Below are 27,670 nucleotides of genomic sequence, written 5' to 3' on the forward strand. Positions count from 1 at the left end.
TAATATGAATCAGTCATTTCAGGTTTATAAAAACCTTCTGATAAATTAAGTTTTTATTTCTGTTGGATAAATGATTGAAATAGGAAAATATAGAGTATATATATATATATATATATTTTTTTTTTACAAAATTCTTTCTAAAAACTTGTGTATATTATTTAAAAACATTCTCCCACGGTTGGATTTTTAAACATTTTCAGTGTGACGACATCTGCTCTGTGCAAGATGTAGAAGTGAAGACATGATTTTATTGTGTTTTACAAGTGTTTAAGGTTGCCAAGCAACGTTGAAGGTGCTTCAGGTTCAGCGTCAGCACTTTCGGTATCTCAAAGTTAGTGCTTGTATAACTTGGCTGGAGACCCGGCCTGCCCAGATTATTTTTGAGATAAGAGACCAAGATTGTAAAAGGAGCCACATCCCTGACGGTCGTCTCGTGTAATGGAAAAATCTGAAGGTAGAGGTGTCTTATCACACAGAACATAAGCATCCAGGGTTTATTAGAAGCCTTTTAATGGGAGAAAAGAAGCAGCTTTAGTCTAAAATGGCTAAATGAAAACATTTCCATGCTCTGACTTAATCTGTTGCTCAAGTGTCTCAGAGAACTGCTATTATTGCAAAAAGCCCAAAGTCATTCAGACTCTGGTTAGATTTGGATTAGAAGTAAACTTTTTGATTTTAACTAATACTAATACAATTTTTTTTTACAGTGGTTCAGTCCCAACTTAAATTTGGTCAAGAATAGTTAAAACATGTCAAAAAAATTGTTTATGTCTACTTCAGCAGCCATACATGCTTTTCTATGAATTGTTAAGAAGAGTATAAATCCTTCCTGATTAACTCTTAAGTCTTTCCATTGTCATCTGTGCTTTCTGGTACGTAATCATGTCTCTATTTTTAGGCAACAGCAAAAATAAACTTCCAGAAATATGCAGAGAACGTCCGTAAAACTGTATGTTTTTCATCTGCGTGCGGTTTCAATCGCATGCTTGTAAAAATTTTTCCGAAATATCCTGTCCTTTCTTGTCATGTGTCTGGATTCGATTGCCATGCTTTTCGCAGACTGAGAGTTCCCAAGAATCATAAAAAGAAAAAGAGAAAAAGAAAAAAGGAAACACTAAAACACATTCCTCCTTGTGTTTTTCTGAGAATCTGATCTGGAACAGCAGACTCCGGCAGTGAAAAGCATCAGGGAATGTGTGTTTGGGAAAGGGGATTTGGTAAAGGGAGTGCTTTGAAATCAGTGTGTGTGTGTGGGTGTGTGTGTGATTGGGAGAAGCTGTTATAATAATCGTTTGTACCCTTTGGAGAGCCGCGGCCGCGCGGTGGCACGCCACTCCGCCGCGCTCCAGCTGCGGCGCTGAAAGCAGAAACGCGCTGGAGGTTCCTGAGGCCAGCCGGACAGCAGCAGGTCACACAACCTCTGCGACACAACAAAACAACAACTGTCTCGTTGGTTCTGACCCGGCGTGTGGTCCATCGTGCGGCTAAATCCAACGTTGCCTCAAAAACCTTTCTGCTTCTTCTTGTCCCGTTTGTATTTCTCAAAATGCTAACGCTCGGAAGGTGTAGCAGGGTCAGAACTGTGACACTTAAACGTTAGAGACCAACGACCTTTGACCTTAGAAGGCTTTCAGGATGAAGGTAGTGTTAGATAATGATGCTGGTAACAGAAGTGATGTTGTACGTACTGGTTGTCCTGTACGTTATTCTGTTAATGTAGCTGTGTTAGTTTATCCCACATTTTATGTGTTTAAAAGCTAGCGCTTAGCTCAGCTATTGCTTTTAAGTATTTTTAATACTCAGTGGAAAGTAATGACTAACTTCTTGTAAGCAGATTTCTAGGATTTACAACTAGAGTCTGGAAATCACATCTCATGTCAAGACATTATATCACACTCTCTAAAAGTGTTGATCAGGAAAGCCTGCGCAGCTCAGCGGCGGCCTGCTAACTCTCCCTAACATTTGGTTTCCATAGCGATGGTTCCAGTTCTGATTTTAAGATAGGAGTGGTGGACCATAATAACATGGACCAAGCAGATTAGATTCTTTCAGTTTTTCTAGCAACTTATCTGAAGAAATAAAATTTTAAGCCAGCCCCTTAAATCTTTTAACAGCAAAGTGCCACTAAAGATAAAAACCTGATAATCATTAAACAAAGTGAACTTAAAATACGATGCGACAATGTAACATCAAAACAACTAATATAGAACTTTGATACCCAGAAACAATTATAACACACAGCGACTTACTGACAAGTTATAGGTAGAAAAATGTATTTTTTAAAAACTATTTAATCACAGTTTAGCAGTTAGACATGTTTCATACAAATCAAGAGATATAAAATTAAAATTTAAATAGCAGGGCTTCCCCCAGTGTATTATAAGCCTGGTGGCCCGCCATGCTTTACAAGCCCCGCCGCCAGGCTAAGCCTTTCTTGTTTTATGTTTTTAGGAAAATAACAATAGAAGAAGAAAAAAAAACGCATTTTTAAAAAAAGTCAGATTGCAAGCGTCTCTATTGCTTTGAGCGTTTCACTAGCGGAGCAGATTCATTCCTAAATTCCTAAAAGATACGTTTATAGAAGATAGACTTACAGTTTATGCATTTAAAGCTGGACCAATCGCACCGCTGGCGCCTCTGCGCGTTGCCTCGCGCGCTGCAGCAGCTGGATGTGTTAAGCTTACCTCAGCGCGGATCTCGCGCGCCTCCTTTCACTCAAACTGAACACAGGCTGACCTGTATGGATATTCACATCAACCCCCTGTGAGGAATTATGTTTCATTCCAGAGTTTTTGATCAAGGTACGAGTTTAAACCCCACCGCGTTAGCTCTGGCTGTGCAGCTTTACGTGAACCGCAGGAATAATGTGTAGAGAATGATTTATATTTGTGGACAAAGAATTTTGGGCGGCCTTTCCATTTCAACATGCTGCCCAGCGCCCGGCTCTGTCTATGTTTATGTATGTGTTCCCTGGTGCGTTAGTTAACGAACCAGCGCTAAACTCATCATGCAGATTCAGCTCGGTGAGGAGCTTTCGCGCTCGCCTCGCAGTCACGCATCACGCTGGTTTTATATTATTTTATTATTAGTAGTAGTATTATTTTTCCACTTAGTCAGACAGAGTTAATGTGCACGGCTGCGCGGAGATCTGAGAAACTGGACCAATCAAAATAGTTTCTGTTCCCTTATTAAAACCTCAACAGACACGAAATGGAAGAGCTACTAAAGCTACATTAGCAGCATTGAATTAAATCTCCCGTTTTTTGCGCAGTGAATTTAACCCATCATGCAGGGCCGGTCCAAGGCTGTATGAGGCCTTGAGCAGAATTTGACTTAGGGACCCCTTTTGTTGCTAAAAACATCAGCATCTTTACAGCTTCTGTGTTAAATTTAGTGAAATCTGGGAGACGGGGACTAGTTTAACTGGCCAACCTAAAAAGCAATAAGTTATAATTGCAGTTTACTCATTTGTATGAACAAACAAAGCTCAAACTCAAAGATTAAACTCATAGCATCAGATTGTAGCTATGGTAACAAAACAACTTAACTATGAATATTGTTCTTTGAACTTTTACAAAGTAAACTTGCCAGCTCCTTAAGAACTTGCATATAAATGTTAAATAGTTTAAAATCTTTTAATTTATGTATGCTGAAACCATTAAATCAAATTTAGCAGCATCGATCATCTCAATAGACAAATGTTACATTTATGTATCTGTGGTCTGTTTTAAAATATTAGCATTTATGGGGCCCCTGAAGCCCTGGGAACCTTATGGAAGTGCAAATAATTGATATTCATTTTAATTGTATTTTTTAATTTGTTGTTTTTAAGACTAGTTGTGGGTTTAAACAGCGTTTCACTGGCAATGGTTTCCATAACATCCCAGTAATATTTTTACATTTCCTGTCTACTTAACATCTTTTAATACAAAAACATGGTGGGCCGCCAGTGGACCGCCTCGGTTCCCCGACCTCCGAGCTTTGCAAAGTTTTCTGGGGGAAACCCTGAATAGGATTTTCTGACTATATTGTTTTCACTAACATTCGTCTTCAGCATGTGTTGCTGTTGTTTTTTTTTTCTTGGTTATTTTTGATTATTTGTTCCTCAAATCATAAAAAGTTCCCAGAGGCCCCAAAATATTACATATTACTAACAGAAAGATCGACTACACCAGAAACGGCCGCAAACTGACGAATGCTGATTCTTTCAAATCTATCACAGTTTTAAACATGCAACCGTTTTTAACTCATGTGACCAAAACAACCAGTGTGAAATGCTGAGCAAGTCCACCCTGGTGGTCTGCCTTTACTCCTGTACATTCAGTGGAGATGAAAACCTCCCGGGACGCCATCAGTGCTTTTCTGTCCCGGTTTGTTTGCTAAAGAGCAAAGTGTAAATCAGGAAACCAGAAGCTGGCATGGTATGCGGAAACATTTGGTTGGTGTCTGAGCTCCCTTAATCCAGAGCGGTGTGTTTGTTTGGTTAAAACCTTACGGTAGTGTTCATCCTATATCATTTTCGGTGTTCGTAATCCTCCGCATTCATGTAGCTGTCTTCCACTTCCCTTTAGCTGCTACGTAGCAATTGCTGGGCAGGACACCTGCTCACCAGATCACTCATGAATGCTCGCCGTACAAACGTAACGTTCCCCACACATCCTGTTCATGTCACAAGAATGACATTCCTGGAATTTTACCGGTAGATTTGTCCTCAAGGAGGCAAAAAGGCTGGAAATCCTAAAATCTGGTGAGGAAGACCAGGAAGAGATACGTTTCTAACTCTACTTCTACATTGTACTGATTGATGATCAGGCGCTTATGAAGTAATAATAAAAGAAACTAACATATTTTAGGGGTTAGTGGTTAAAAATAAAATCGGAGGCAATTTTCAGAAGCTGTTTAAAAGGAAGCAACACGTCAGTTGTTAATGCTATCACCCTGTTGTAGCAAATCATGCTAACCTCAGAGATGCTAAATATAGAATAAAACGTCAGATCGTTTTGTCTGTTTCAAATGAGTAAAACACAGTTCTAATGAGAATTTTCTCACACATTATAATTATTACATCATTTTGACTGCTGTTTTATTTGTGCTTGTTGAAGGTAAATCAGATGAGCAATGAATCAATCAATCAATGATTGGAGCATCTCCACTTCATTGGGTTTGCAGTAGATAAAGATAAAGATTCCATTCATTATTGATTTTAGTATCCATTAAATCACCTTTAAAACTCAAAACTAACTGTGTAACATAATCCAAGCGTCTATTTACTCGTGTTTAAATGTCATTTAGTTTTTAGGTGTCGCAGCTAAATTGTTTACAGTCAAAAAGAGCAAAACGGAGTGTAAATATAGACCTGCATTATAGCATATCTAAACTCCGCCCTAACCCTACTCTTTGCTTGAACAACACTCAAAAGTTGGAAACTATGGCTTCATTACCAACATGTGCATCTGTTTTTCTGCGTCTTTAAATGAATCTTTGACACTTGTAGCACTCAAACTAGTTCTCAGGTGTTTCAGCTGGTAAAATGGGATTTGGAGATTCCCATGTTGTGTCTTCACCTGACTTCTGCTTCAGAAGCCTTTCTGCTGATATTTCCTGACTTGCATAAAACCATGAAGCCTGCACGCGGCTGAAGGACAGACGGCGTGCGTGTGTGCGCGCGTGTGGAGGTGTGTGTGTGGTTGGTTAGCTGTCTGCACCTTCTGTACTTTGAGAGTGAGCTTTCCAAACATAAAACAGTGGTTCAAGGAAATCATCACTTAAAATGTTAACAGTTCTCTTTGATCACACAGCCTGCAGAGGTGGCTTTAGCTGGTATTTTTCTCCTGCTTGTCTCTGGATCATGGACGCATTTCAGCCTTGGCTTATTTAAGCAAACAACTTTCACTCTTGTATTTAAGAACGTCTTCAACAGATTCAGATTCAAGGTTGCAAATCTCATCCAAGTAGCATCATCCTCTCTGAATGTGTCCAGCTAGCTTGTGCAAATGTTAGCTAAATGTATCCATGCAAGACTGCAAAGTACAACGTAACCACATTAGCCAAAGGATATTTAGTTTTGTTTTAAAACACTGGGCCATCTGACAAAAATAACTAAATTAATCAGTTCACAGTCCCTAATCTATAGGTGCTCGTTCGGAATAAGAATATCGCTTTTCAACTGGATTGTGGAATTGAAATTAGACTCAATTCCAATGCAATGTCGTTTTGTCATCTTTATTTCGAGGCCTGTATTTGTTGCTCTGCTTAGAAATAATTTAATGATGCAAAAACTTCCATCTTAGGGAATTTAACAGTCAAATCAAGCTAATCCATAAATTTTTCTCTTCCCATGCACTACTTCCAGGAAGGAAACAGCTTTCCTTCCTATTGTTCGCTGAGTGTATTCATTGTTTGCTACCATTAAAAATAACTTCTACCTGGCGATATGCAAATTTTGCCAGGTAAATAAAAAAAAAGGGTGGCCTTTTTTTCCTCTTACAGTATATGTTTTCTTTTGTTGTTTTTGTCGTAGCAGATTAAATGACAATAAAATATATTAAAGTTTGTGGCTGTAATGGAAAATAAATTTATAAAAAAAATATTAGTTGCATTGCAAACAAAAGTCTAACTTCACTTTTGAACAGAACAGACGTGTGTGGCTAACTTCTTCACCTGTAAACAGATTCACTATCTTGTAGTAAAAAGATTTTTTTATCCAGCATTTTTTCCTTTGCACCTGTTTTCTTTCTCCACCAGTGAGGACAGCCACACGGTCATAGACTACGCCCTGCGGGATCAGATCCAAGTAGGCAGCAGTCAGCCCGAGGACGTTCACCTCTCCCCGGCCAAAAGTCCCACGATCATGCTGAGCTCACGGCAGGTCGGCGCAAACCATCTCTTCCGGCTGTGTTTCCGTAGCAACCACTCCAGCGAGAAGGTGGCGATGATCCTCGGAACGGAGTTGGAGTGAGTGCCTTGCTTTGTTTTGTTTTTTTTTTTCTTCTTTTTAGTTAAGCCATCATTCCCGTTCAAATTTCACTTAAGCATTTACAACCCTTAGCGGGAGTGAATAATTTTTGCCCGTGGCGTAATATCTCACTCTTGGGTGTTTGTACTTGTTGAAGGCTCATCATCGTACGGTCTGGGCTACTGGTTCAGACAGCAGAGGGAATCTGAGATCTTTTAATATTCTGACTGAATTTCTGTGTGAAAAAGCGCAGGTCCGATTTTTTAGCTTTATTATGTGCTGCTGTCTGTGCCTTCTAACTCACAGGCAGACAAAATTCCCTAGTGGTTTTAGTTACATTAAAGTAACAAGAGTCTATTTTTGAATCTGCTCTGAAAACAAACACAGAGATGGAAGTGAAAAATTTGTTGTCGTTCTATACAAAGAGTAACCCCCCCCCCCCCCCCCCCCAAAAAAAAAAGAAACTGTGTACCTATGTCGTTTGTTTTCAAGTAATTCAGGATAAAGTTAGCAAAGTGCCAACCAAAGTCCTAAAAACAGCCTGTAAGCTGTAGCTAACTCAATCCTGTGTAACTTCATCTCTCCTCATATAGTAATTAGAGAGTAAAGAGAGGATGTTCGGATTAAATAACCCAAACAAAGGAAAGGGATCTGCTTTACGTCGGCCTTCGCATTCGTTCACATGCATGGACGCGCAGACACACAATGCTGTACTCTGTAATCATCCGTTGTGGTTCAAAGCTTTGCTAAAGAGAGTCTTCACTGTTCCTCCTCCCTCTCATGCAGCTGGAGAAACTCCCGCCGTCTTCTGACGGGAGAAGCTGTGATTTACTGCTTTTGTGTGGAGAAATTTATTGTGTGGAACATTTCAGATGTTTCTAACACCTTCCTGTCTTTGCTTTTACCAGACACAGAAGCCTACCTATTCAACTAAGCCTTAAAGTACATGTAATATTTTTCACTGTTTTTCTATCCTTTGCCAAAAAAAAAAGCTTCAATATTTAATAAATCTTCCCTCTTAGTGTTTTTTTTTAGCTTATCATATATCATTGCAGTTGTTAACTATTTTTTAAATCCGACTCCAATGAAAATATGAAACTCGACAGGTACTGGTTTGTGTCGGTGACATCATCCGAATGCAGTCTTCCTGCACAACCGTCCTCTCTGCTGCATGAGTTGTTGTGGAAAATCCTTCCTCCAGTTCCCTTCATTTGGTGGCGTCAGCAGCAAGTCGGCTGCGAATGCCACGGTGTGTGTCACACACAGCTCACCGAAATCCTGAATGAGCCGAGAAAAACCAGTGGGGAGACCCTGGCAACAGTCCAGTGTCATGGTGGTAACTAGGCTTTGTTTAAGCTGTTGTTTAGCAACAGACAGCAGCTAAGCTGGCTGTTTCCCACGACCGTGCCCCCACCCACACACCCGCTCTCTGCTCCTTTGCTTCTCCCGATCCTTCGACACATTGCCCAGAGTCTGCGTGCCTCTTCGTTCACAAAGAGGACTGTGTGAGCTCTTTGTTTTCTGATGACCGTCCCGTCCGGTCGTCCCAAGTTTAGTCAAAAAAAACAAAAAAAAATTGCACAACATGGAGTCTTGTCTCAGCAGGCTGGGAGTTAAACAAGGGAGGCTGTTAGCAGCTCCACCTAAAAATAGATAAAAAAGTTTAACGAGAGACCTTCCTTTTTTCCCCCCCTCCCTCCCCAGTACTAATCCAAGCCAATATTTATTACACCAGTGTCTAGAGATAGCTTCTGCAGGCTAACATCTGCTCCAATAAAGAAAGAAAGCGATCAAAATGTTCGGACAAATAAAACGTGAATAGCTTCAGTTATTTCTAAAGACATATCTGAGCCGATACACACAGCCCATCTTAAGTAAACTCGTTGTCATAATCTTGCTGCTAATGCTTTCATGCTGAATAATTCATTGAAGTCTTAGGCTAATGCTAGCAAGTTTACTCTGTGTTTTGACATGACTTGTTGCTAATTTTTTTAACCAGCTTCTGGTGCCCCATACGCTTTTCACAAATAGAGAATGACAAGCTGCTTTACAATATTGCAAATACACACACGCACACGCCTGCATGCATGCATGCGTATTTCCCAGGCACTCCAACAAATAGTCAATCGTTTGCTCCAAATTGCCCTTAGGTACGAGCATGTGGTGACTTTCTTCAGCAGAATAAAATGTGGCATAACCGTAGAATATGAATTAAGATTCAGTTTTCGTCATACGCTTTATCTTTCTGTATATTTTAGAGCCTATTTTCTGCAAAATCCACACAAGGTTTTGATGAGTTTAATGTCCAGTAAAGTAATTATATGGATAAAAAGTTTTCAGCTCATGTGAATTGAAATGATTTGGACATCTGGCCTAGTCAAAACAGACCAGTGACAGATTGGCGGGAAAACTTCCTGCCAATCTGGAAGGTCGTATGATACCTGATGTACAATTTTTTGAAGCATTTAATAAACTTATAGTCATTTTATGGCACAGTAGGGAGGTAAATTAAGAAGAAATTGAGTTAATTCCAAACTTTTAAGCCCTTTTTTTGTGGACCACCGAGCATCGCAGAGCAAAGGTGACAAAAATTGCAAGATTTCTCCTTCAGTGAGCACAAGCCTTTGTATCTACTTCCCTGGAAAAGAAATGATTCTTATCTTAAAACATTTAAATGTCCATTATGTTTCCTTTTACTGCTGACTGTGAGTGCAGCGAACGTTTGGCGTTCCAGGGCGAAATTCTTCCCATTCTGACTTTAGGCTCGCCTGTTTTTCTTTCGGAAACAAAACTGCAGAAATGGGTTTTGGTGGGTTTTATTTTTTTCTTCCCATCTGGCAGTTTTTGCTTTCATTTCCACTCACTCCCGCTGCCCTGTCCGTGTCTGTGAACCTCCCTTTAGCGCTCCAGAAGCAGGCGTATACGAGGACGACCTTTGATGTCGACGGTGGTTTAATGCATCGGGAATTCCAGCTGTTTAGAGATGGATCAGAGAGAGGGCTCTCTGTGTGAACTTCTACTTCTTTTTCTTTCTTTCTTTTTTTTGTTGTTGTCTTTCTGCTCTGCTTGCATGCTGGGATGCTTTCCCCGTGACCTTGTTGCTGTGTCTAGTGTTCAGAATCGGTGAATAGCGCTGGTCTATTAGTGGAACAGAGCGGCTTCAGAAGCCTGCAGGAAAACAGAACCGATATTCAGCTGTGACAGAGAGCAGTGCCGATTATTTAACAGCTCTGACCAGAGAAGGGAGTCGGTGCTTCTGTTCTGCACACTGGATCGTTTTGGATTTTTTTTTCTTTCTTTTTTACCCCCCTCTTCGTCTACTCTGCCTGCTTTTGTTTAAACGCGATAATGGGAAAGCTGTTGCAATGTGCAAGTCGCAGATGCTCTGGGATTTCCACAACTGCGCTGCGTTTGTGTCTGAGCAGTAATTAAGAAAACCCAGTGTTCATGATAATTGTTGGGACGCGAACGATGACCTGAGCTGAGCCAGAATCGGTGCAACGTCTCTTATTAGAGGCACAACACGCTGCTTTTTAAAGATCTCTTTTGGCCTACCTCGTGTTGTCTGACAGGTTCTGTTTAAGTTTGTTTAAGTCCATTTCTGTTCTGTGTGGCTGTGGTCGGGCCCGGGGTGTGTCAACTTGAGTTGTTGCCAAAACGTGGTTCAGAAAAGTTAATTCATTATTTTTTATTTTATTTTTTCTAAAAAGGGGGATGAGTTTTTTTTTTCACATAACACCATCTAGGTTTAGTTGACGCTTTTATCCATTTAATAGGTTAAAAATCTTTACCTGAGTACATTTTTTTATGGTTTACTCAAGTTGTTGTTAAAACAGTTCGATCATAGGTCCAGATGAACGTAGTGTAATAAAAGAATAGTTCTATACAAACTACATACAAAAGAACAGTAGTACAGTATGTTTATACATCAACATATTTTTGCACCCACCTCTCTTAGCATCATCCAATAAATTACTATTCATGTTCACTCGGTTTTAAAAGCCTTTCTTATTATTTTCTACAGCCATATCTATTGTATAATATAGACTATAGCAGTAACACCAGAAATTATTTGTCATGTTGATATGCAGTGATGGATAAAAGTAAAAAAAAAAAAAAAAAAACCTGTAGGGAGTAAATAGTTTTTGCAGCAGCAGCGTGTGGAAGGCCGAAACAACAGAGAGTAAACTAACCGGTTGGAGGGAAATTGAGTTGTAAGGTGAAGCAGGGACGGACACCCAAACGCCTGGGCGGTCATCCGACGCAGGAAGGAAGGTCAGAGAAGGGGCTGTCATCACTCTTGAGCCGCTTGTGTGCAAGAGGTTTCGCAATCCGCCCAGCGAGACTCTCTTCTTTTCAGAGGTGAAACGCGAGCCCTTCACAATGGATTTATGTATCTTGGCATTCCTTTCTCATCGGCAGGATGAATGGCTGAAGCCGGAGGAAGTCTCACTACAATGAATAGACCGATTCTCCACAGGCTTTTCGGTCAGTGGGAGGGGTGGAGGGAGTGAGGGACATGGGGTAAGCACCTGCTATCAGCGCGCATACCGCACAAGTCTAAGTACGTCTCACATGCGTTTGCCCTGCCGATGCCTGCGCTTGTATTTGTTGGTTGTTTCAGCTGTTTTGAGCGAGAGGCCGACCTGTCGGGACGTTTGTTTTGCACGCACGTAAACGTCCGACCGTTGGCATGCAGGCCCGGCTGTCGAGAAAAGCAAACAGCTGTCTCAGGCACAGGAGGCACATTGAGGTCCATGAAATTGAATGAGAAACCCATAAAGTTTGTAATGCCTCTAAGTCTTGACACGTGTGATTTAAAGGGATTTTTAAAGGATGGTTGTGAGTAGTTGTCAGTAACAGTTTCTTTACTTATGGGAGACATGTATCTGTCTGTCTGTTATGTAAAATTCACTTTTTTGAGCTTGACATGGCATCATTTTATTGCCTCCTCAAAACCATACCTGGAGGGTTGCTTTGATTCTTTCATGCATGTTTGAGGAATCCTTGAATCTCCCATGGCAGATTCAAGCGCTTGCCTATGCACTTGCACTCACCTAAGCAAGTGTTTGCACTCACAAAGCTCCGCCTATTTCCACAAAGCTCCTCCTCGGAGCTGCAATACCCAGCCGAGCTTTTGCCTGACCTCTTTCACCCCTCAAGTCTCCCCTTAGCTAATTGTAGCACCTGGTGAAACTGCGAGTCTGCTGAGGTCATCAGACGGACCACTTGTCAGTCCAACGCTCCTAAGAACGACTGTAAACGGCGCAATGAGAATCACTGTTGTAACGACGTACTGGAGGCGGAGTGTTAGAAAGAGCGGTAGCTTCTTAAAGAGGCAGAAGCCTAATTTCAAGGCGTCGAATTACGAAGGCAAATTTCTTCTATGTAATGTTTGATATGTACAGCGTTTTTATAATAACTGAATGTAACATAGTTACTTGACTGTGCTATAAAATGACACTATGTGCCTGTAAAACATGCAATACTGCTTTAACGCAGTGAAATATCTGTTTTTTTTGCAGTCAGAAATATTTAAATCCAGCTACATTAATCATTTTTGCCAAAAAAGAAATAGAGCAACCATCTAATATCAGCAGCAGGTGTGGGAGGGGCACCACTGTGTTAATCCATGCGTAGTCTTAACATTTTCTCAGGCTTTTTATGAACAGGACATAAAAGTGTAGGATAGTGTGATGGAGCATTTTAGCAGTTTTATCAGCGACTCCTCAACCCTGGTCATCGGTTAAAGGATAACCAGTCACCTTTTATCAGTTCCTTACATAATCACTAGCTCACACTAACGGTGCAAAAGTAAGCCTTTTGTTATATAGTTAAGCACACCTTTGATAATTAGAATATAAGTATCTTTTATCTGATCAAAGTCTGATCTAATAAAACACAAAAAACGACAAACACAAATTTCTGGACTCTGAACGGAAGTGGGGGTTTTTTAAGTCAACACTAAAAGAAAACAGGCCCTAACGGCGCAATTAAAACCCAAAGGTTGCTGCTCTGATTACTGCTCCGTGGGCAGCTTGATGACCAGCACAAACATAAAGAGCTTCCTTACAATGACAAGTCTCTCTGGTGATTTTTCATACTAACTCGCCGCTGTGTTTTCCTGCATGTGCGACCTAAAAAAATGAAGAAAAGAAAAAGCCCCATCAGAACTCCGTGGGAGCGCAATAATGAGCTCTGACTCACGTCTGGTCTGCTACTTTTGTGCAACTGTCCGTGCTTGTGGAGGCCACCAACACTTTGAGTCTCCCTGGCAGTCCGAATGAACCATCCTCTCTCCTTCACTTTCCACCTCCTCCCCCCCGTTTCTCTTTATCGCTCCCTCCATCTTCCCCCCCCCTGCTTGGTGGGAATTCTTTGGAGCAGGTGAGATGGTATCTGGTTTCACGGGATCCGGCCCGCGCGGCTCCACCTACTTTGTTTCCCACGGAACGCGCGCACGAGGGAGCGGAAGAAAGCAAAAGTAGGTCTTGTCCTCCACTGAGAATCAGCCCTTTGTGCTCGTCTTATCTCGGCTTTTTTATTGCTGAATAGGGGCTGAAAAGAGGGAGGGAAGGGAAAACGTCCTGTTGAAAACAAAGGTGTCAAACCTCTGTAGTCGTGTTTTAAAAGTGAAACTCTGGAAAAGTTTGTCAAAGAATTGTTTTTTTGTTTGTTGGTTTGTTTAGGAATGAGCGTGCGCGCTGGATCAGTGCCCTGGGCCAGAATGACAACGACGAGAGGAGACACGACAGAACCAGTGAGTTGTCTCAAAAAAAAAATAAAACATCTCCTCTTTGAGCTCTTTGCGCCACCTTGTGGCCCGTCAGCGAAACTGAACGTCAATGTAGTTGTGAATTCTGGAACAAAGCCTGAGGCAATGTTTTTTTGGTTTTATTTTTTCTCGCTCTTCCAGATGTTATGCAGGTTGAGGTGATAAGAACGTACACGGCGAAGCAGCCGGACGAGCTGTCTCTGCAGGTGGCCGACGTGGTGCTGGTCTCCCAGCATGTGGACGGTACGTCGCTCACGTTTCCTACGTAGTTCGGATACATATTTGTCTGCCTCAACAGATTGCAACAGCGTTGAGAAGTCCTTATTTCAGTCGATTAAGTGAGGGCGAAACTCATTTATTAGAAAGATCACACCCAGATTTAAGTACTTTAGGGTTTTTTTCTGATTATTTTTGATAATTATAGTTTACAGCTGAGCTACACTTAGAAAATCTGAATATTACATAGGACTAATAACAGAAGACATAATGACAGAAATGTGTTACACAGTCATGGGAAAAAAATTGTTGACAAACCACAAAATATCATTGCTAACGAAACTGTAACCACGCTCACAAAAAGTTGAGTGGAAGGAAAACTGTGGCAACTGCGAGGGGGTTGTAGACCAAGACACATTTTAAGGAGCATGAAGAGCTCCACTGTTTAAGAGTTTGTCCATATCCTATTAACTGATTTAAGTTACCCCCTTTTTTTTTTCCAACTACACTTTTTTCTTCCACTAAACATCCAGAAATATGCTTGGATAAAGAGCCCTCTGTCAAGAGCAGTGACACATAGTGGCTTAGTAATAAACTATTTCTGTTTCAAAAGACTTAAAAAAAAAAATATATATATATATATACAGTACAGACCAAAAGTTTGGGCACACCTTTTAATTCAATGAGTTTCCTTTATTTTCATGACTATTGACATTGTAGATTCACACTGAAGGCATCAAAACTATGAATAACACATGTGGAAATATGCACTAAACAAAAAAGTGTAAAACAACTAGTTTCTTCAAAGTAGCAACCTTTTGCTGTGATTACTGCTTTGCACACACTCTGCATTTTCTTGATGAGCTTCAAGAGGTCGTCACCTGAAATGGTTTTCACTTCATAGGTCAACCTGTCAGGTTAATAAGTGGGATTTCTTGCCTTATAAATAGTCATGAAAATAAAGAAAACCCATTGAATTAGAAAGGTGTGTCCAAACTTTTGGTCTGTACTGTATATACAGTATATATATGTATTAGCTGTAATCTATAGTAATCAAAATTGACCTAAATAAATTCTGAAATTGTATCATTGTGGTCGCAGATCTCCGTAGTAAACAAATTTAACCCGCTGAATTGAATTACTGAAATAAATCAACTTTTTAATAATGTGGTTTATTGAGCCGCGCCGACGTTCCTCTGAGTTTTCACCGTCTGGCCTCAATTTCCTGTCATCATGCGCTCCTCTCTCTTTTGCTGCATATCTCTTTCACATAATGGACCTGATGTGTTTGAAATCCTCCCCACCATACATCTCAGCCCAAAAGCCTGGAAGTTAATTGCCGCTTCGGTGACCATAGCAACAGGCTTTCTCGTCAAAGGGACCCAACAACACAAAAAAAAATCTACGCTGCGTAAGTAGAGGCTTGGCGCGAGTCGCTGTAACGCGAGCGTGGCTTTCTCTCCCTCCCTCAGGCTGGTACGAAGGCGAGCGGCTGCGCGACGGCGAGGCCGGGTGGTTTCCTGCAGAGTGCGGCGAGGCCATCACGTGCCAGGCCACCATCGAACGCAACATGCAGAGGATGGACCGGCTGCAGGGGCTGGAGACGAACGTGTGAGCCGCGCTGACCAAGAGACAGTCCGACTGAACTTTTCGGCTGCGGCTTCAGCACCTGCCCGAGTTTCATCCTGTTTAGCACCGACACGGGGGGGAGAACAAAAACAAAACCGGATTCCTTTAATGAGTTATCGCTCTCCGAGTGGGTGGGGGTGGCCCTGACAGTGGGGATATGTCACACTGATTAATTCTTCAGCTAGCTGAGGAGAAACTTCACGCCCACCGCAGCCGAAGCAGCTGCTTTCAGCACGTAACAACTGTTGTTGTTAAATTTACAAATGTCTTTTTTTTTTCCTCCTCCTTTTTTCTCTTGTAAACGCCGTGCTGCGTAATGAGTACAGTGGCGCTACGGGAGGCAAAGCAAACCCAATTAGAGAGAATCTGACGGCAGCCCGGGCGCGAGCGCCGCTAACGAGACTCCGGCCGGGCGATAATAGGCTTTTCCCCCCCGGTAACTTGTGTCGCTACAAGCTGGAAGTGTGTTTCAAGCAACAGCTGAGCAGAAGATCAAATCGAAATCCATATGTAAATAGAGCTGTAAATACTCATAACTCATTAGAAAAAAAATACCCAACACAACAAAAAAAACAACTAATTGTAGCCAGCAGGGAAGAAGGGATCCATTACGGCATGCAGTTGAGGAGAAGGGCCCAGTATCTGCACTCCAACTTGCCGTTTGTCAGCGGTTAATGTCACCCTCATGAATCAGACTCTTACATTTATGTCTCAAGCAGCATTCATCCCTCCCCTCCTCACGCCCCATCAATTCTGCAGTTTGAACGGCGAGAAATGTCACTATTGATGCAAGCCAGACGTGGCGGTGTACAAATAATCCCATGTATGTATATTTTATGAATGCATGGGACGCTAGAGAAATTGTGCGTCCACCGTCGGTGAGACCAGACCCCTGCCTGGCCCCTGCTTTTAATGCGATTGTCCAGTGTGTGAGTCATCATTTATTGTTGCCTGGCTAAAGGGAGAAAAAGAAAAGGAAAATGGCCTGACCAGCGGATGGCGATAACGCAATTTATCAAGCCAACAGCTCTGGACCCAACACTGATGTTGACCACAAGCTGAGGTTTTGTTGTACAGAAGAAACCCCTCCCTCCCTCCACCCTGCCAAACGGACACACACCACTTGGAATCGTCGGCTTTACGTTTGCACTGAGGGGAAAAAAAACCCCACAAAAAAAACAAGAGAAATTGATGCATGAACTTCTTTTGCTTCGACAAATTCCTCCCTTTGTAACTAATTAAAAAAGACAAAGAAAAAAACCCTGATTTGCATTGTAAATATGTACAGTAACATTTGTGTTTTCTTAATTACAGATTTATATTGGAAGAAAAGAAAAAGCCATTTTAATTAGTCTCTTAATAAAAGTGTAATTGCTTTCCGTCTTGTTTTCCAAGTGATCGTTTCATTCTGCATATTGACAGATTGGAGCTTTTGCAGTGTTGCCTTGCTGTCACCACGTCATCAAAGAACTGGTGTTCAATCAAGTGCTCTTGCAAACTTTACACATAAATCTGAATAATATATTGGAAATAAAATGTATTGCCGTAATTCAACATTTTAAATAGATTAATACAAAACTTTTTAAAAAATTGTTAATTTTGATTGAAGACTTCTGAGACGACCTTTGTCCAGTGGCACAGACATTTTGCACGGCAGGTGTGTAAACATCGTACTTTGTGCGGCACGTGAAACCGCTGGCTGCCTTGGTAGTGCGAGATTTAGTACAGGCACAGCTTGAACACCACATAATAGACCCATTTCAAATCAATAGCCGTGTATTGTCTGATGCAGGTGTTTAATAATGTTCAGAGCTCGACAGGTTGGTCTCTCTAACAAACTGGCAACAACAAAGTGGAGCGACGCCACATTAATGTCTACAGAATTAATAATCGTTTCAAATCCACACATTTATATGTACATGCTTACTGCTGCTGGCAATACATGGTGTCAGATCACTTTAATAACCAAAAACCATTTTACTTCAGCAAATACATTTTGAAATAAATTTGTTAAGTGTGATGGATCACTCTTAAGTGTTTGCATGAGGTGGGGTGGGATCCAGAATTGCTACATAATTATACATGGAAGTAAAAATAAAAAAGCAAAAAATAAATAAGATTTAAAAATGTCAGAAGGACACTTTTTTGTCCAGATACTCTTCCACCACCTAGTGTCTATTAGGAGAGATTACACCCTCCACAACAGATTCACACAGCATCTTGCCGCAAACACTGAAAGAGCGAAGAGTCCTCAAATTACATCCCGTTTCTGTCCTGTCTTGTAGACATCCTCACCCTTGAGTCTCCAGTTCAGTTTGAACACCAAGGTGTTTATACTTTATTTGTAAGCCAAGGAACCTGGCATGTCAAAATGTCCTATGCAAGCATATTAATGGAACAGAGTTGAGGGATAAATTGAGGTGAGAAAAGGAGCACAAACAACTGGAATAACTGCTGCCTAAAGAGGACAGCAAAGCTCAGGCAAGAGTTTGAGAGAGATTCACAAGATGTGACCTGCAACTGGAGTCTGTGCTTCAAGAGAAAGTGCACAGAGTGGTATTGAAGAAATGGGCTACAACATTTGCATTCATTGTGTTTACTCAATTCTGGACAAAAATGTTAAAAGCCCAAGCTGTAGAAATGAAAGTGGATGGTAACAGAAAACTTTTAACTAGTATTTCAGGACCCATGTTCAGCTATGCAGACGTGCAGAAGACCATCTGTTAATGTAATCCAGGATGTCACCGGCTAAACACCTCCGTGCTACAGAAAGGTCACTGCTTACGAAGCTAGCTGAGTTGATTCAGGAACATCAGCACAAAGAGACCCAACCAAGTAGATATTTTTTACATGGAGATTTGTGGTGTATTCACTCTAGCGCTGCTTAGTCCGCTTAAACTCTAGTTTGTCTGCCTATCGAGTAACAAGTCGATCGGGGAAGTGTGAAAGTGCAATCGAACTCTGGTCTGAGCATCGGTTCGGTTGAAGTGAACTCTGAATGCATATGTGAATGCCGAGAGGACCGGAGACCACTCCAAAAGCAAGAAGCGGGCTGTAGCAGAGGGTATTCTGGGTAAATAAGACCAAAGCGTGCTGGCTTATTTCTAGTAGGAGACATGACTTTTACGAATGACAGACGAGAAATCCTACAAATTAAAATCTGACATTACTCCATTTTTGTTTACAGTTTGCAAGAAAAGAAGGTGAGCTGATGTCTTCTTCAGAGGCTTGCACAGCGCCACACAAGGGTGAACCAGGTTTTTCACAGGATTGGGATCATTTCACACAGTGCAGTTAGAAAGTGAACGGTACCAGCTGAAAAGGGATCAAAATGTTGCCATTTTGATCTCTAATCGAACCCACTGTACCAGACTATTATGTGTGAAAACACCTTTTCTCTAGGCATTTAGCTGAAAAGGTGGCAGACGTCGCACAGAGTGATTTTAAGTAGCTTCTTTATTGCATAATCAGTTATGTGGACGAATGGTGAAATTTTCCCAAACATAAAATGTACAAACTAAAGCAAAAAAAGGATGCATGCAGAGAGGCTGGTCCTTGAATAATCTTAAGAAGCGAAAGAGAAGCACGATTCATTCCGCCGAAGAACATTTTCATTTCTTCAGCACTCTAAGCCTTCTGTGTTTGGCCTTCAGTATCTAGGGAGCACTAAAGTTTAAACCAAGCAGAAGCATCAAGGAGGCCAGCTGTCTATCATAAATATTCCAACAAACTCATGTCTGAAGGTGCAGTCAGTCCGAAAGCCTCCTCTCTTCATTGCCAGCCAAATGCCCAGACACTTTTAATCATCGTCGTCATCGTCGTCATCATCGAAGTAAGAGTGCCTTCCGCTGGGGGCAGACGCCCACGTCCTGCCGTCGTCCTTGCTGCCGCCTGCAGGCCTTTCCTGCGTAGTGATGAGGTCTATGATGGCCGTGATGACAGCGCAGTCCTTGGACTGGCGGTTCTCCCAATCCACAGGAGCCGGGTTACTGATTTTGTCTTGCAACAGCGAGTCCAGCTCTCTCTTCAAACTCTACAGGACACAAAACGGAGAGCGGTTAAGAAAAAAAAAAGTAAAATAAACGACACGTCGGGGTAAAATGAGCATCTGGCGTCTGCTCGGATCACCTTTACGAGATGAGCGATGCGCGCCGGGGACCTGAAGACGATCCAGCGGTCGACCGCGACGGTCTCCTGGCCCTCGTCTTTCTGGATGGTGATGTCTCCCCCGAAGAACAGCAGCGAGAATGGGGACACCTCGGTGCAGTCGTACAGGAAGATCTGAAGGGAGACGGCGACAATCGCGTACGCGCAATTACGGCATCGTTACAACAGATTAACACGTTTCGGTGACGGGGAGCGGCGTCGCCGAGGCCGACAGCTACGCCGCGGTGTGGGCTGAAAGTGTCCCATTAGTGAAGAGAGAGGCTGTGCCAGTTTGAAATGTGTTTTGGTGCCTCTGGTGTGAGGAGAAATGTCATCCTGCCCCATCTGTGAGTCTCCCTAATGTGCTACACTCTTTCTATTCATTTCACATCCTTAGCCGACAGCTGCTTATGTAAAGCAGTTCGCTCTGTGAGACCCCAAATGAAGAACTGAAAACTCTGAAGGCAGTGCAATACTCCAATTTGTACCCAAATAATAATAAAAATGGCTTTTAAACACAAGACAACTAAAATCGAAATAAAATCTTATTTTAGAAGAATGATAACGGAAGAGAAATAACTGATCGTTTCATATAATCACTGCAAATTACTAATCAATGTATTGATACTGACTGAAATCAAAATAATCATAATGTCTGCTAATTGTCTTTACCTACAATTAGCTCACCTTTATTTTACAAAGCTGTTAGTCAAAATTTCACACATTCTCATCAAGGCCATTGATAACAAAACATTCAGTGTCTTTAAAGCAAGTTTAGATGCGATGCGTTTTTCTCTGCACAAAGTCGAAACCATAGAAAGAAACTCAAGTATATAGTAATTAGGGTTGCAGCTAACAATTATTTTAGTAATTGATTATTCTATCGTTTATTCCGACGGTTAATTGGATGGGAAAAAAAAAGGTTGGCAAACTGCTGATTTTTCATTTTAACACTTAAGTCTTTTTACACAATATTAGAAACACAATAAAAGATACGAAAGATACGATGATCAATACGTCCTGCATCAGAGGGTTAAAAAAGAAAATAAACATTTCATTGCCCAATATGCTGTAACAAAGCATTCCTTTAGTGTATACTTGATCATGTTGAAGCTAAAAAAAACAAAAACAAATCAAGTCTAATAATGTGAAAAGCTCAGCATTTAACAGTGCTTAAATTAATTTATTTATTCTTTTACACAATTTGAACCAGGTGAAGCTAAAACTATGCCACTTAAGGAATTCTGGGTATAACATATTAAAAACAAAGATGTTTTTTTTTTTATCTTAGCCAGAAAAAATGTACATATTTTTGTACAGTTTTGGCTAAATTACTGCTCTGAATGTGTTGTTCTTCAGCAAACTTCCTTTTTTTGGAGTCTGTATTCTCCAGCTAACGATTCATTACTAAATTAGTTGAGACTTTTTCAACAATCAATTCATCACGAATAGTCCTACTATTATTATTACTCAATAAGTTTGAATATTCTTGAACAAGACAAAAATAAAAAGAGCCAAAATTCCAGTCGGAATAACGCTGGGGACTCAGAAAGCAGAAAGTGGTTTCTTTCAAATTTGCTCAAGGACATTCATCCCAGTGTCAGTGGGTGGTTTATGTTCAATTTCAATCTTATTCTTGTTTTCCAGCCATGTTGTTTGCTGCCTTATCCTTCCATCCAGCAAAAGAAACAACAGAAAACAAAAGTAATGTTATAGGTTCATGTTGATCCCTGACCCGTGCTGTATATTGCCCAACAAACAACCTGAAGCACATTCACTTAACTCAAGTTTAAAAAAAAAAAAAAAGAGAAAACCCAACAGTGTCCTTTTTAAAAACACAAACTTTCTGACGATAAATTAAAAAGACAAAAAGGTCAAACGAAATCTATTTATACTCCAGCGGTAGAAAACAAGCTGAAAATTAAGGGTCAAGTCAGTGGGAAGGAAATAAGCAGAGAGAGAGCCGGCACACCTACATTCACCCTATAAATCTGTGATGTAATGGATCACCGGGGACAAGTGCGTCAGAGAAGATCAAGTTTAACGTCATCGCACATTTTCCTCGTCCCCCAAGCCCCCCTCTTTTCTACTCTTCTGCCTCCTTCTCTCTTAGCGAGCAAATAACCTTGGAAATCTCACGCTGTCTGAATACCTCGCTCTGTGAACGCAGAAGGGCGGCATTGAGCGAGAGGGAAAAAAACAAAACAAACAAACAAAAAGAAGATTTAAATGCGACGCACAGAGGTATATTACAGCCGAACGCTTTTTCTTCGTCGACACGGAGGCGGGACGGCGAGATGACGAAGATTCAGGATGCAATCAGAGCAATTTCTCTGTGAAATGTGGTTTTATTTCCTGCAGAGCAGCGGCTCTCGCACACGACGAACAAAGACAGATGGATGAGGAAAACAAGAGTCTGAGGAAAGCTTTATTAAAAAAAAACAAAGAATACGCTTTTGGGTGTTTCGGTCAGGAATCGGCGTTGACCACTTCGCCCCTCTGACCACCTCGTGCATTGTGCCTGGAAGCTTTAAAGCCCAATAGCCTTTGAGAGAGAGTTGAAAGACGGCGTTTTTAATCAAATATTCATTAAGAGCAAAGCCGGCGTGGCACCGCCTGCCAACCTTTAGCCACTGGTACTTCCAATCCTCACACAGGGGCTCTTCAGAAGAGGCCAGGGCAGAATCCCAAAAGCCGTTTCCGCACACGTGCAGGAGAAAACATAAACAATACAGGCCTCTTGTGTTTTTAGAGGTTGTTGTTGTTCGCGCCGGGGGTTTCACGGTTGGAGATTTTTCCGCCAGCGATGCGCTCAAACGGCTAGATATTTTGGAAAAAAACACAAAACCGCAGCACAGGAGGTGGGACGTGATAAACCAAATATAGACGAGTCACTGTTCTGCCGCTTGTAAAATCAACATGTCGCTTAAAGGACACCCGTCTGGAAGCACAAAGAACACTGAAAGATCTAAAAAAAAAAAAAAAAAAACAACACATCTGTTAGAGATTTTTTGACCTAAAGACCTCACGCTTTAGCAGACATGAGTTAAGGAAGAGGGAAGTGATCTGAAAGCACACCAGCAAGTCCATGTAGAAATGGCTCAAATAATAATAATAATAATTAAAAAAAAGAACTGATCTAGTCAAAATCTGGACATAAATCCAATCGAGAAGTTGTGGGATTACCTTCAACAGGCTCTGCAATGAAGCTGAAGTAAATTAAGACTGTAAAGTTTTTATATGGTGAAGTAAAAGACAGTCATTGCAAATTGTCGGATTTTCCAGGTGAAGGTGGGACAACCAGGTGTTAGGTGAAATAGGCAATTTTCTTTTTTTGATAAAGTAAGGATGGTTTGAATAGGGTCTTTTTGACCTTCAGAAATGAAATAATGTTTATGCTCATTTGGATTTTTTTTTTCTATTTACAGAAGTAATATTTGCTATAAATGAATTTTTTTTTATTTCCTTTATTTAACCAGGTAAAACTCCATTGAGATCTAGATCTCATTTTCAAGAGGGACCTGAACATTGGAAATTTGTTTAATGTTGTGAAATATTTAAGAGTGACAGAAAAGAAAAAAAAAACGGAGAAAAGCCTGTAGGAAAGCTTTTGAGTCTCATGACTCTGAACAGGCGAGGAGAGGAAAATAATCTCCGATGCTCCAGAAGATTGGTTAGTATGTCTCCACGTTCCCACAACTGTCAAACTAAATTTTGCAGCCGATCTAAGATCAGAGTTTCCTCAAGGTGTCAGCAAACGACACTCTTCGCTCTCACACACAGTTTGTTCTACCATTGTCAGAAAAACAAAATGTCTGTTTACTTACGCTGCTGGTTCTCATCTTCAGGTGGTAAATGAGCCATGTGTAGTTGAATTCCCTCTCTTCAGCATTGACAGATTTGGGATGGATACACACCTTTCCGTCGGTCTGGGTGTACACCTTTACCCTGAGATGGACGAGACGGAAACAGCATATTCACGCTCTGAACGTTCTCAGTGGATTCTGATTCCCATGCAAGGCGTCTCAACAACCAGAGGCTCCATTTAGAATCCATCAGTTTCTGTATTAAGGTATTCTGTGCTGCTAAATTAAGTCATGACTGAGCCTTCCAAAGCATTAGTAATTAAAGAAACATATGCAGTTTTACAGAAATTGTGAACATTCAATTATTCGAGTCATTCTTAATCTCAAGTTCTTCAACGCTGGTAAAATGCGCCTTGCTGTACGGTTCATGAATGTATAGAAGGTTTCCAAAAGTAGCCTTACGCCCAAAGCTAGTAAAACAAAATCACTGGGGCTCCATGCGAGTCACTAAATAATATCTGGCTCAGAATCAAGGGCAAGTTTCAAAATAGAGGAAGAACAGCCATTATTGAATGTGATCTGTGAATCCTGGTTGACTGCAGGGCAACTGAGTCTGACTCATTCGTAGGCCGAAGCGGGTTGAGACCCCTAGATGTGGGTCGACAAAAGGTCAGGCAAGCCTTCCCGGATAAAAAAAAAAGTCAAATAGTTTTCCTACAGAGGCTGTTCAGGGTGAGATTCAGCAGATTTAGAAATCTCAGTACCGATTGGATGGATGGAGTTAATCTCTCAGAGTAGGAAGTTCGTTGGGCGTTTACGTCTTCAGAGAGCGAAGGTTGTTACTCTATGAGAATCTCTGTAGGATTCTATAAACTGAGACAATTTTGCAGTTTGCTGCAGTTGGCGCCTACATTACTTATACTGTAAATGCTCCACATGACCCTGCTTTTAATAAAAGGAATAATAATAAAAAAAAACACTCCTTAGTCAGAGGAATACGAGGGTCGTATGAAAACCTTGGGCTTGTTCCTATTGAGACTCCCCTCCATAGCAGAAAGCCTGGAGTTCATTTGAGAATTTTTCTGATTTTAATTGAATCCATTTTTCCTCTACAAGTAATATGTTGCCAGGGCCACATAGGCAGCAGCACAATCCCAAGGCATGAAAAATCGGGCTTCGCATTCAAAAGTTGGACTGGGGGACTTTAGATGAAACATCACAAACATTCGCTAATTATTTCTCAGCTCTTTGTGACCAGAAAGTTATATTTATGCTTTCATCTTTCACAGCAAAAGCTGCTTCCTGGGGCTGGAATATCAGGTGAAGTTACAGGAAAGATTTGCTTCTTGTGACTTTTTTGTGTGTGTGTGTGTGTGTGTGTGTGTGAATATGACTTTGTGTGAAATTTCTAAACCTCATCTTGGCCATTTCTATTGCAAAAAACAACATTACAACCTGAGGATTCTGCTGCTTAAAACTATTTATTTGTACAGTTTTCTTCTTTTCTTTTCTCAAATGCCATGAAATTTGAAGTTTTCCACCACATGTTGCAGTTCTCATCCACACCAAAAGGCCAAACACTTCATTTTAGGATGACTTCTAAAAATAATTATTTGCTAATATATCTAAGCCGTATTAGCTGTGTTAACGCGAACAGGGTTGAATGCAAATGCAACCCAAATGTAACAACGTGAAGGTAATGCAAAGGCTTATATAAAACAGCGTTCATATGACGCTGTGTGAAATTGTTCAGATCGACTTTGCTTCAACGCAGCAGGAATGTGAAGAGTTGTCGGCGCCGCCGTGGCTCGTCTTTGACTCGCGTTGTGTCGTCAAAACATCTCTTTTCAGCCAAAGTGACGGTCAAATCTACTGCAGGACAGCTCATAATATCTCAAAGAATCCCAAACATTCTTTGACCTTTCACCACAGCTTTACGGCAGAGAGGGTTTGTAACCGGTTACGTAACGAAACGCGCATTTTGACCACTTCTGTTCAATGGATCTTATTTCTAACAGGAAAACCCTGCCATACCATGGTAAAAATCACACTTCAACACACCATTCACAGAATTCAAATGCAGAATTCAAAAGGCTGTGTCTGATTTTCATACAAAGTCTATCACTCAGAAACACGTTTTCTTTTGAAAAGTAGGAAATATTACGTATTAAGCCTCACATTCAAGGCCGTGTGTCTGTCTGCACATATTCTGCTCTCAGTGGTACAAAAACCGACAAGAACAAATTTGTTGGAAGAAGAAAAAATAAATAAATCACTGGATGAAATCGCATGCATTTAGCTTGTTATTCTCAGAATGCTTCCTTTCATGTCTGCTAGAGAACAGAAGAACAAAAGAAAGCAGAAAGTCTGATAATCATGTCCAAGTTTAAAGTGACATCCTGTTCCAAATGTGTGTGTGTGTGTGTGTGTGTGTGTGTGTGGGTGTGTGGGTGTGTGTGTGTGTGTGTGTGTGTGCGCGCGCGCCAACAAAACAGAACCGACTGCTGCACAGCGGAGAACGAACTGCAAATTGATTTGGTAACAAAGGAAAGAGCCCCTACACAAGCAATTATATCCTTTTATCTTACAACTGGCTAGCTTCACATGCAAACAAAAAGGACTCGGTGAAAATTCATGGCATTCATAAAGGTGTTGCTAAGTACGAAAACGAAAGCGTGATCCCTTGATTATGACAGTTATTGTTTCAATACACAGTGCCGTGAAAAACTATTACCCCCTTACAGATTTCTTTGGCTTTTGTTTTGCTGGTACATGTTTTGGCTCAAACAAGATTCAATCTCAAACACAATCAGCGTAAATACAAAAAAGGCGTCCTCAAATGATGACTTAATCTAAAAATAGGAAAGAAAACAAACTATGCCAAGCTCACCCTATGTGAAACGGTCATTAAAAATGCTAATTAGCCAAACCTGAATTTTAAAAGACACACTCAAGAGCCTGATTACTGCTAGCCCTCACTTTTTTAGGACCTGTCCGACAACACGAAGTAGGCTAAAACATCTTAAAAGGCAAAACTTTGTGAACTGTTTTTTGGAAGATGTGCCCCAAGATACATCTGGTGTACAACATCGAACGTCAAATGTGGTGGTGGTAGTTTGACTGACTTGTCTGCCTCGGGATCTGAACAACTTCAGCAATTGAAGGAGACATAAACTCTGATCCTTAGCAGATAACCACGAAGAAGAAACGTGTGGCTGTCTGTTGTGATCTTAACGTGAAGCATGCATGGGATTTGCAGCAGGTCAAAACTCTTTGACGCAAAGCAGCAAAGCTCGACTGAATGACTTCTAAAAAATAAAAAAAAAAGACAGAATGAATATTTTTGAGTGGCTTGGTCAAAGTCTGGACTAACAAGCTCAAAACTCATATAAAGAGGTTGGATTTAGACAACTGTGCAAAAAGAAGACTGGAATAACATTTCTCTACAATGATGAAAAGGACTCTTTTGCCAGCTGCTGAAAACTATCAATGGCAGTAGTCGTCCCCATGGGAAAAAAAGTAATTTATTTATTATTACAGAGAAAATTAAACTACGATTGATAATTTGAAAACTGTATTTTGTATTCACTCCTGTCTGACATGCAGCAAGGGAAAAACAGAAGAGATATGCAAGGGGTTAAACTCTTTTTACAGCACTGTATCGTATATTGCTTGTAATCTGAGTTAATGTGTAATGAAATGTGATATATAAATAAAACTGCCATTCCCAAAGCCATTTATCTTTTGCGCACAGGTCAAAGCTGCCACATATGACAGCTGCCTCAGGGCACCTCCGTGATGAGTGCATTGATCTAGAGCTGCAAAAGTGCCTTTGTTTCTTTCTTTCTTTTTTTTTGACAATTTTTGAAACACGGTTGCCGCACAGCTGTGACTGTCACAGTACCCTTCCAAAACTCCTTCTAGAGGTCTGATGAGTCACTGTAGCGCTAGCCCCATTTGTCTTTCAGTGGGAGAAAAAAAAAAAAGAACAAAGGACACAATGGATAATTTACTTCTCAACTGTGAGCTTCCTCAGACTGACAGACTCACCCAGGTCTCTTTTTGCTGTAAGAGGGTCGGATCATGGCCACCTTAGGGTACAGTCCAGCAACAATCACTGCCTTGATCAACTTCTCATTATCT

At 41.0% G+C, this 27,670-nt stretch overlaps 2 protein-coding genes across 2 annotated transcripts in view; one reads left to right on the plus strand and one right to left on the minus strand.

The window, feature by feature from the left end:
• Window positions 1–16,954, plus strand: part of arhgef26 (Rho guanine nucleotide exchange factor 26) — a 34,245-nt gene extending 17,291 nt beyond the window's left edge. Inside the window, exons 12-15 of the mRNA XM_005800932.2 lie at window positions 6,745–6,954; window positions 13,645–13,715; window positions 13,872–13,973; window positions 15,419–16,954. Coding sequence (XP_005800989.1) covers window positions 6,745–6,954; window positions 13,645–13,715; window positions 13,872–13,973; window positions 15,419–15,561 — 526 coding nt within the window. The 3' untranslated portion in view covers window positions 15,562–16,954. The remainder of the gene's footprint in view (window positions 1–6,744; window positions 6,955–13,644; window positions 13,716–13,871; window positions 13,974–15,418) is intronic.
• Window positions 16,955–17,352: 398 nt separating this feature from the next.
• dhx36 (DEAH-box helicase 36) overlaps window positions 17,353–27,670 on the minus strand; it is a 39,031-nt gene continuing 28,713 nt past the window's right edge. The window contains exons 23-26 of the mRNA XM_023351544.1: window positions 27,578–27,668; window positions 23,549–23,669; window positions 19,704–19,856; window positions 17,353–19,608 (exon numbers count right to left, since the gene is read on the minus strand). Of these exons, the coding sequence (XP_023207312.1) occupies window positions 19,375–19,608; window positions 19,704–19,856; window positions 23,549–23,669; window positions 27,578–27,668 (599 nt within the window). The 3' untranslated portion in view covers window positions 17,353–19,374. The remainder of the gene's footprint in view (window positions 19,609–19,703; window positions 19,857–23,548; window positions 23,670–27,577; window positions 27,669–27,670) is intronic.

Source organism: Xiphophorus maculatus, chromosome 18, assembly GCF_002775205.1.
Source record: "Xiphophorus maculatus strain JP 163 A chromosome 18, X_maculatus-5.0-male, whole genome shotgun sequence".
NCBI lineage: Eukaryota > Metazoa > Chordata > Actinopteri > Cyprinodontiformes > Poeciliidae > Xiphophorus > Xiphophorus maculatus.